The 10593-nt window shown below is 36.7% G+C and overlaps 1 protein-coding gene across 1 annotated transcript; it reads right to left on the bottom strand.

Moving 5' to 3' along the window:
- Positions 1–1950: 1950 nt before the first annotated feature.
- LOC100176366 lies at positions 1951–8787 on the bottom strand. Its single transcript, XM_002124224.3, has 6 exons — positions 8231–8787; positions 7447–7837; positions 6501–6721; positions 5789–5913; positions 5101–5194; positions 1951–3037 (listed from the first exon to the last, which is right to left on the bottom strand). The coding sequence occupies exons 1-6, from the start codon at positions 8603–8605 to the stop codon at positions 2054–2056; spliced, it is 2190 nt and encodes a 729-aa protein (XP_002124260.1). The 5' UTR covers positions 8606–8787; the 3' UTR covers positions 1951–2053.
- Between the last annotated feature and the right edge of the window lie 1806 nt (positions 8788–10593).

Raw genomic sequence — 10593 nt, 5'->3', positions numbered from 1 at the left:
GTACATTCAGGCGTCATGGTTCGGAAATCATGTGATCAGCACTCGCGTGTGGTTAGAACGTAAGCGATATAGCCAACAAAGCGTGATAGGTTTTACTTGATGTTGTTATTTCACTGCATAAGTAACCTCGGGCAAGCAACTTTTTCTTCGGCAATAAAGTTACATTCGCAATACTTCGCGTAAGCAGACACGATACGTACCCTTGTTATAATGACTATCGTTCCACAATGTGTTTGAAACAAACACCTGTGTCATTTGAATCTTCACAAGAGAGGGTAAATAAGGGATGGTATTCTCGGTTACCGACCAAACTAGTCGGTCGCGGTGGTTATTAGTTACCGCGTTTTTTTAGTGACATAATAAAATTTGGTTGGTGTATTTTCACATTTAGTCGGCCGGCTAATTTTCTGTGCATTACTCATTACAGAAGTTAGTCGACCAAAATCAACCGACTAAAATTTTAGTCGGGCGACTAAAAAATAGCCAAGAATGCCATTCAAGTAATATCGTTCATTTACTTTTATTGCTGATTTAAGACTAAACTATTATATCTTTAACTTCGTTCGATTTTGTTTTATTTCTTAATGGGTCACATATAAACAAATAATTTCAAAAAATCACAAACACACGCAGTAATATGAAGATGGGAACCTCAAAAAGATGTTGCCCATTGTTTTCAAGCACAAAATATATAACAGTTTTAGGGTAATACCGCTTATTATACGATCTTACCTTTAGTAATTAACAAGATATATTAAAATGCAGGACGAATTATTTAGTGTTTCGGATAGCAGGTGTAGTTTTAGCGATTTAAACCTGGTGGGTAAAACGGGATAGTTTAAAAACCGTGTTAATTTTGGTTAATATATAAATTTATTATCAGAAATGACACGAAATTATATGTTGTACTCTAAAGAATCAAGTTTACGCCTTTTTTAAATTACCCAGCTGCTTTAGTTTTTAAAATGTTTACTATAAATAATTTGTACGAAGAATTGGCATTGTTTAAACACCAATTTATAAATACTGTACTCTACAAATTCATATGTATGTGTGGAAAAAAGTCGCCCAAATAACAAGAAGCGCTTAACGAAAAAGGATCTGTATGACTAGTGTGACGTCACGAAAAATGTGATGTCACGGAAAATGTGACGTCACGAAAAATATTACGCCACGAAAAATGTGACGTCACGAAAAGCAGTGACGTCACGAATTATGTGACGTCACGGGAAATGTGACGTCACGAAAAATATTACGTCACGAAAAATGTGACGTTATGAAAAACGTGAGTCACGGAAAATGTTATGACGTCAGGGAAAATGTGACGTCACGAAAAAGTGTGACGTCACGAAAAAATGTGACGTCACGAAAAGCAGTGACGTCACGGAAAAATGTGACGTCATGAAAAATGTGACGTTAATTGTGACATCACGGAAAATGTGACATTAAATGTGACGTCACGAAAAATGTGACGTCATGAAAAATGTGACGTCATGGAAAATGTGACCTCGCGGAAAATGTGACATCACGGATAAGTGTGACGTCACGAAAAAATGTGACGTCACGAAAAAATGTGACGTCACGGAAAGCTGTCACGTCACGAAAAATGTGACGTCACAAAAAATGTGACGTCACAAAACGCTTTTACCTTAAAGTAAATTGTCGGTGTGTTTCGTATTTATAAGTACTTTAGCGAAAAAAGTAAGTTTGTGACCATTTAAATTTTGGGACGATCATGATGTTGTTTGTGAGGTTCACTTAAAAGCCACAGCCATGGAACGAAAACCATGCTGCGTCTATAAACTGTTGGTTACGCAAGTTTTTTTTGTCACGAAAATATTTTGTCTATCACGGAAAACTTTTCTGCCTACTGTCGCGTCTCGTGTGTCGCAAACTTATTTTCTCGTCAAATAACATATTCGATATTCGCAACAATTATTAACGCTGAAATTGTTGTAAACTAATTTTTAATTGGCGAAAACTATTTCAAATACAAGCACAATCACAATGTCTTTGCTTCAGCATTTTGCAAGTTAATATGACTTTCAAAACCCTATTTCTTATTTCTTAATCGAGCTCGTTCCCTCGTTACGGTGGTGGTTCCTGATGACGTGACACGGGCGATTGTGACGACTTTATCTTCTTTTCTCTTTTTTATTCTTAAGAGTTCTGAGATTCTGTTAAATTGTTTTTTATCCGTACTCCCGCATGCCGGCGACTTTTCTCGTTCAACACCGCCTATAATATTCGTCTGATTTGTTGGTATGTTCTCATTAGCTTCATTGTTTGGCGGAACGCTGGACTTAACAAATATAATAGGTTGATTATCTTCTAAGCTTTCGAAGGCTGTACTGTTTACTTGTTTTGCTTGTCTACCGCTTCCTGATACTGTTCTTGTGGTTCGGGCATACAAAGCTCTGATGCTGCTTGCGATATTTTGGGAACTTTCTTCGCTTGGTGGTGCTATCGAGTTGGTGGACTTTTTATGGTAAGTAGTGTTTGAAAGAGCTCGTCGAAAGTTATCCAATTTTTGTCTTTGCTCGTTTGACATTGCTCTACGTTGCTGAAGGTTATGAATTTCGGCAGCAATTTGAGCTTTAAGGCGAACTTCTTTCTTTTCTGTCGCATCTGTAAATTGGGTGGTAACTTCAACTTTTCTTTTAAACTTAGAAGAGCTTAATTGCTTTGGAACCACCGTATTAATTTCCAAATCGTTTCGAAGATAATATTTTTGTAGAGCTGTAGTTGTTTCTATGTCCGGGCTTATACTTCGTGAACGCAAATATCTCGAATTTCCGAATATTTTGTGGTTTATTTGGTACGGGGTAGACTCGTTTTGTTTGAACGCTGATGTGACGTCATCTTCAGATTTATTCGAATCTCTAATGACGTCATCACCATGTACAGTGGGTTCGGGCGCAGTATGAATACACCGAGCTGTGTTGTACGTTGGGCCAACCGCAGTGGATTGAGCTAACGTTGAACATTCCTTGGCTGCTACCTCATGTTCAGCTGAAGGTTTTGAACAAGGTCGAACCTGGGAGGAAATACTTTAAATATAGATGTTTGTGTGTGTTTGATAATGACGTTGTTTGAACCCCTTGTTGCGAGGCAACGAAAGGCGCTATAACACGCGTACTTCAAATATATCGTACGAGCTTACGAAATGGCAATTATGTCGTTTCGCGGTAGGTGTTTCTTAGTGTGGCCACGGCCTACTATAGAGATACAGTCGAATAATTCATATTTTACGTTTGAAGTTAAAACGCATATTGTATGTAACAAACATCATTGTTATCCCATCTCTGGTAGGCCGTGGTGCGGCGACAGTTTGGACAACTAATAAAGCGCAAAAGTAAAGGTTAATACAATCTGTCTAATCTATCTATAGAGTGGGGGAAGACGGATCGCTTAAGAACGTGTTGCTCAATATGTCCAAATTTAAAATATATGACGGATTTTTGATGATAATACGAATTAGTACTATCATACCTTTACTAATTGACAACAATTTAAAAAAGGATTGGCACAACAGGTGTAATTTAGCGAATTTGAAAACATGTGGGGTTAGACAGGACAGTCTAAAATTCTTGTTATTTTAAATAATAAGTGATTTTATTGTCAGAAATACACGTTTATAACACGAAGTATTATTGTACGCTATGGAGGAAGTTGGGACGACAAATTGATTTTTTTGATATTGGTAAAATTAGATTAAAAATGGCACGTCTTACGCAGATTTCCGTCTTCGTCCACCCTAATATACGCCAAATAACGTTTGTTTTTGCCGATTTGTTGTTTTAAATGCCGGAGGTTAAAATCTCGTTCCGCGTTTACCATCTGTGGTTATTTAAACAAAACGTGCTTTGCTGCCTGTATTTCATCTTAATGGAAAGGTTTGTATAAACTAATCATTGATTGTTGTTTTAAGCGGTGAAACACGCACCTGACTATCATTACTGGCTTAGAAATATATATGATATAGTAGGGTTGGGGATGATAGGACACCGTTTCATTCCATTTTCTTTGTCCGAGGTGGTGGTAAACAAAGAACGTTCAAACAATTATAAAACCGAATAATCACAACTCACATAAACCGTTGTTAATTGTTTAAAACACGATCAGGATATTTAGACATGAAGCGCTAAAGGTGTCCCGTGTTCCCCCATTCCCCCTATATAATACCATATAAGGTGAGATGAGATTTTGCACATAATATACCATGCTAACAAACGAGTTTTTAACAGTTACACCAACGCTGTTTTAGAGTTGTGAAGAGACAGTTAAACTCTGTAAATATCCTGTGTTTACCACTGAAAATGGTCTATAAAATTAGGGAATTATTTAACACCAGTAAGTACCACTATACCTTTTCAAGTATTACGGGAGCGGACTGTATATCTGTTTGCGGTTGTGTTACAGTTTCTAAACCTAGTTCAGTAAACTTTCATAACCTTTTTACAGTGTTTAATCGTAATTAATAACTGCGTTGTACATTCAAACTGGTTTTTCATTTACCGTTTGTTGTTCTACGAGTCACACAAGCACACATGGTAAACGTTACTCTGCTAATTCGGAAAACAAAATTATTTCAAACATGAAAGATATTTTGTACACGAAATGTTATTGCGACAGTGTTAATATTGTAGGTAACGTGAATACTGCAAAACAACAATGAAAACAACGACAAACAGCAACGCAAATAGAAAGGAATGAAAATGCGATAAGAAATTTATTCTAACACAAAGCATCTTATTAGCACTGCATTAAATATTAGCCGGTTCAACACATTAAGTTCGGTTGTGGATCCTTCTGACTCTGACTGGAGAAGCCAAAGTGATGTAGGTTCGTGAAAGTGAATAAGTTTGACGGATATCCTGTGCATGAATCTTTTTAATAGGACTGACATGTGATGTGAAAATGTGTGGGGAAACTGATGGAAACTATTCGAGGGAATCCAGCCGCTATCGGTAGTTAGTTACAAACTTTGTTATGAAAACAATGCAAATGTAATATTAGTTAAGTACGAAAACGTGCTCGGTTAGTAAAACCATACAAAACATGTTTTATCAAACGACACCACATTGTGGGATAACCAACCTGGTTTTTAACTGCTGGTACTTCCACATTATTTATTTGTGTCCCAGTTTTGCGCAAGTCATCTTTCCACGCTTTACAGATCGATCCGGATATTCTTCACAAAATATGAAAAAGTATAAATCAAACAGTTAGAATATATACGGCTATAGACAATCAAATAGTTATAAGTAAATATTTCTTTAGATAAACGTAAATATATTAATTATCATCGTTTGTAGGTATAGTTGAGTGGGGGAAGATGGGACACTTTTTCATTCTGTTTTCTTGTCCCATTTGGTAGTAGACAAAGAACATTCAAAGAATAATAAAAATTTTAAAGAATCCAATAGACCGCTGTTAATTGTTTAAAACACGGTCAGATTATTTAAATAGTATGTTCTAAAAGGGGCCCTTTCTTCCCCTACCCTACTATACTATTTAAATAATCTGACCGTGTTTTTAAACAATTAACAGCGGTCTATTGAATTCTTTCGAATGTGATTTTATAACTTTTTGAATGTTCTTTACTTACTACCAAATGGGAAGAGAAAATAGAATAAGAGAAAATAGAATAAAAAAGTGTCTCATCTTCCCCCACACTACTGTATGTTCTAAACGGGGCCCTCTCTTCCCCCACCCTACTATATGTAATTTCATAATCGAATCACGAACGAATCAATGGTTGTTTTTACCTACAAGACGATCTTACCTAGCATGTGGTGCGTCGTGAACTTTAGATATGGATCTCGGGTTGGTGGGTGATTTGTTTTGATGTGGAGGACGTAGAATTACAGGCGTTATGTTGTGGTGTTGGTGGGAAGGGTGGTCAGATCCCTGATGGAACGTATATGGTTCGAATATAAAATAGGTCAACAAAAAACGAAGCAGTTAAAATGTATTTTATGACGGTCATTACTGTACATAATTTTGTTAATATTATTTTGTAGCGTAACGGACAAATTAAAGAATAAAGGATAATAAAAAAAAAGTATTTTCTACAAAATGTTGTTCTGGGCTCGTGGCTTTACGCATAATTTTATTTCTATTAGAAGTTTATTTTGGTAAAAAAAAGTGAATTTAAATGGATCGTCGTTTGTCTGCTGGGTATATAGCGACCACGCGTCTTTCTCAAATAAACTATGAAAATGTTTTAACCATAACCGTTTTTGTACCTATATCCTATCTTATATCGTTTTAAATACTTTTCAATGTTCGCTATCGTAAATGTAGAGATAACTAAAACGTATTGTAAATATTTAAAAACAGTTTGCACTTTATTTAATCGCCTATACCTCATGCCGTGCCGGTAAATAAGCGAGTACATTGATTCAAACTATTTAAACCACGGCCTACTGGAGATTTTGAATAGTTTGAATAGAAATGCAGAACAAATATAACAAACTAAACAAAGTCTCCCGCACCTTCATAACAGCAGGTCGTGCGTAATTGGTTCCATTCACACAAGGCTCTCCACATGCATCTTGTCCAAACTTGTCAGGAAGATTAAAATGAGAAACGCTTGTTAGTCTATGTTTCTGTTGGCTCCTTTCGATCATGGACGACAAATCAAGATGAAGTGGAAAGTGCATTTCTTTCGGCTCCCATCGTACACACTGGTTCATGTCCAGTTGCTCGCGGTATCCTGTTAAAATGCGTTTGATTAAGTTAAATAAAATTTAATAGAAAAAAATGATGCTAAAGTTTCGGAATATACTAATTTTTAACGGCAACGATAGTAGTTTTAGTACAGGTGTTCCTTTTAAACACTCTGTGTCCGTTTTCATGTTACCACGTATGTAATACACATTTAGCGAATAATATGCAAACATCCTGCTCGTATTTTTAAAAATCAACAAAGGTCTGTGGGAGTCACGAGGGTATACGGTTTTAAAATTATTTGAATTCTTGTTTATTACCAAACGGGAAGAGAAATAGAATAAATGGTGTCCCATTTCCCTACCCTACTACATATATCTAATTTGTAGTTTTCGGTGTATATTTTTTCTGTGTGGCTGACAATTTGGATAACCTATTACAGTGCTCTTCAGCCTTTTATGGGTTGGTGAACCCCTAAAGTTGTTGCGACAAACGCATGCACCCCTGATTGTTTTAACGTAAAACTCATGACGTTTCTCGATTACCAGTGATACAAGATATAGAATTCATATAAAAAAACTGTAGGAAAGTGGCTAAGTTTGTTAAAAATATTCAAACTGAATATTATTGCTGAAAATTGTTGAAGTTTGTGATGCACCCTTGTATACCCTTTTGTTCTGGTGTACCCCTGGCATATTTTGGTGCACCCTAGGGTGCACCGTGCACACCGGTTGAAGGGCACTGACCTATTAATTATAAACATACACCTACCATTCGCTTGCAAGTTAATCGTGTTGTATTGGCAATGTTCTCTTCGATATTGTTTGATATAAAGCGCAATATCAGTGTAGTGAAAGAACTTGTCATTTGAAGTTGTGTTGGGTAGATACTTGTCATGGAGATTATTTCGTTCCTTTGACGATTTTACTGTGAACGCGTTTGCTTTGGGTTTCTGTCTTTTATCAGCAGCTCGTTGCGGTAAAGTTTGTTTGCCTGACTCCCAGCCGCTCAGCAACGTTTTACGGGGTTTAGTTGATTTTACCACCGCTTGTTTTGTGACTGGAATTCGGTTGTTACGGTTATTACACATCGGAGGCTTTTTAGAACCGCTTTCGTATTTCCACTGCTGATACATTTGATCAACCGATGGAATATTCGAAACCTGCAAAATTGAATTGCTGTTTCCCGTAACACTGCGCATGATATAGTATGATGGGGGGAGACGAGACACCTTTATCACGTAATATCCAAATATCCTGGTCGCATTTTAAACAATTAGCAACGGTTTATAGTTAAAAGTATCTTCCCCCACCCTACTACATTACTATATATGAAGTCTATAATTGCCGGAAAAGTGTACAAACGTCTCGCAGATCAACGATTATATGAAAATGTTATCTATCAAAGAATCATGGTGGTTTCGTCGACGTTGAAGAGAAATCGACAGACTGAAGGATCTTTAACGGTAAAGTACCCGTTTTTACACGTTTATCATCACATCACAAATGCCACTAACGTTAAGGTTTAACGCTATATCTGTATAAACGAACTGTACCTCATCGAATTCCTCCTCGTCTAGTTGAATCAAATTATCAAGCAAAAGTCGATCTTTTCCCACACTAAACTTCGGTAAAGTTTCTGATATCTCGGATACGAGGTTTGATGACGATGACGATCGTGTTGTCACTTTAGATCCGGACTCTGAATCATAATCTTCGATCGCTGATTGGCTGCAGGATCCCGACTGACTTGAGTCCGGTTGAGTTACATCGTGGCTGTTTGCATGTGAATGGGCTACTTTTTTTGACTTAGTTGGTATAGAGTTGTTATGTCTTGGTACAACATTCGTGTAATCCAGCGTAGTAATCTGGTGACCTGGTAACTCTCCCAGTTGTGTTGCAGTTATACCTACGACCTCGACAGTCGCCATTATTATTCAGGTAAATAACTATGAAGTACCTGGAAAGCAAACAGTACATTTTGTGATTGGTAAAAGCGCGTATTTGTGACTGAGCTTGGTGGTACGACATATATAACTCGTTCAAAGCAACCAAGATAAAGTAAGGGAGGTAAGACACCTTTTTATTCGTTTTTCTCAGTCCATTTGGTAGTAAACTAAAAACATTCCAAAACTTATAAAACCGTATCCTCGTCACGACTTCCATGTACCGTTGTTAACTGTTTAACACACGATATTATTCGCTAAAGGTGTACCGTCTTCCCCACCATACTATACATAGATTAACGTAGTTATTATTTTTTAAACTATACCGAACACAAATCACTTGTATCTATAAACCCAAACTAAATAATTTCTACACAAAAATGTATAGCTAGAGCACATTACTAAAATAAAGCACAATCCCAACGGGACTTTAGTACTTGAGACAAACAAAAAGATTTAACTTTTCGTTGGTTCAAGGAGCACCTTTGAACCTGGGATCCTCCAGTACTTCGCACAAGTTTATTTAACCACCGACTGCGCGGGTTAATTGAGTGTCCTTCAAAATTAAATTAAAGACCATGGGTGGCAATAATGTCCTACACTTGCCTTACAGATGCGCCTCCTTCTTACAGTACCCATGTTCGTATCTGTATATGTAACTAATTGATACTGTGTAATAAAACACCCGGTTTACTTGGGACTACCACTATGTGTGCCTCATGAAAAATACGGCACGTCACAGAACAATAAACGAGATTTGTTTGAGCTCATACTCACAATAGAAATGTAACAACACACTGCTTGCGGTAGACAATGGCCGAACGTAAGTACATAGCAGGACAAAGGTTTGAAATCATCATAAGATACATCTCTCACAGATTTCGTCGAGTGGTATACATAACAGAAGCTACATGGAATCCACATTTACCTAGTCTTATAAACTGTACGATTTTTTAAAACAATGTCAATTGCTGCTCTCTTTAAATAGTTTTACACACCTTTTACTATGTAACATTACCGCTTGATTAAACCTGTTAACAACTCACTTACGAATCGCATACTTTTATAGCGTCGGTTTGTTATCTGATAGCCAATATGCGAACGCGAGTACAAATTAAGATTTAAAGCGTGTAACTGAACGAAACTACTTGATACAAAATCACGTGTTGGTTTCTATCACACCAGACATTTTATCCGTATCCAATGACTTTTTTTGCCTTTTTTTCTTTTATCTTTTCCCACCTCAAGCAATAAACGCAATTAAGCGTGTTATTTACCCCGAGGAAATAAGCTACCTAATTAGGACGTCGAAACGTGGGTAGATAATTCGCCGGAAGAGCTATTTTATATTTGTATCTGACAGCAAAAAATATCTGTAGACGTGAATAACTGTTCCTCAACATCTACACGCATTTATATCATAACGGTTGCTTACTATACCCTTTACGATCGGTTATACGCAAAAAGATGGTATATATATAGGGTGGGAAAGATGGGACACCTTTAGCACGTAATATCCAAATATCCTGATCGTGTTTTAAACAATTAGCAGAGGTCTACGAGAGTCGTGAGAATTCGGATTTGTTATTCTTTGAATGCTTTTTGTCAACTACTCATTATCTTTCCCCACCATACTATATATCAGACATCATAAACTCTTTATAAACATTACACTCAGCACCTGCACAGTTTAACCATCAGTACTCTCTAATACTTTCCTTTGGTTCAGCTGCTGTCAAATAAAACTCTTTTCGCTTTGACCACTAAAGTTGTTATTTGGTTATTTGCTACTACCAACATTTTTGGCAGTGTCCGTAGTCTGTATTTATCGAACAATCCTAATGGTCACAATTTACCTACATTTGTGATTAAAATTAAACCACAAAACAACTGAATATTATTTTTTTACTGCTTTAAAAGATTTCTAAGCATACGTTCTCAGAACTATCGGATTATTCAAACCATCTCAATAG

Source organism: Ciona intestinalis, unplaced genomic scaffold (assembly GCF_000224145.3).
Source record: "Ciona intestinalis unplaced genomic scaffold, KH HT000103.2, whole genome shotgun sequence".
Classification (NCBI taxonomy): domain Eukaryota; kingdom Metazoa; phylum Chordata; class Ascidiacea; order Phlebobranchia; family Cionidae; genus Ciona; species Ciona intestinalis.
Note: the sequence above shows the minus strand (reverse complement) of the source record. Positions and strands in the feature narration are given on the sequence as shown.

Bases quoted from the DNA above. Each gene is read 5' to 3' on its own strand.
- LOC100176366 (XM_002124224.3), bottom strand. From the start codon at position 8,605: ATGGCGACTGTCGAGGTCGTAGGTATAACTGCAACACAACTGGGAGAG. The intron at 7,838-8,230 runs GTACAGTTCGTT...TCAATTTTGCAG, and splicing joins ACGAGGAGGAATTCGATGAG to GTTTCGAATATTCCATCGGT. The intron at 5,914-6,500 runs GTGCGGGAGACT...ACGTTCCATCAG, and splicing joins CACGACCTGCTGTTATGAAG to GGATCTGACCACCCTTCCCA.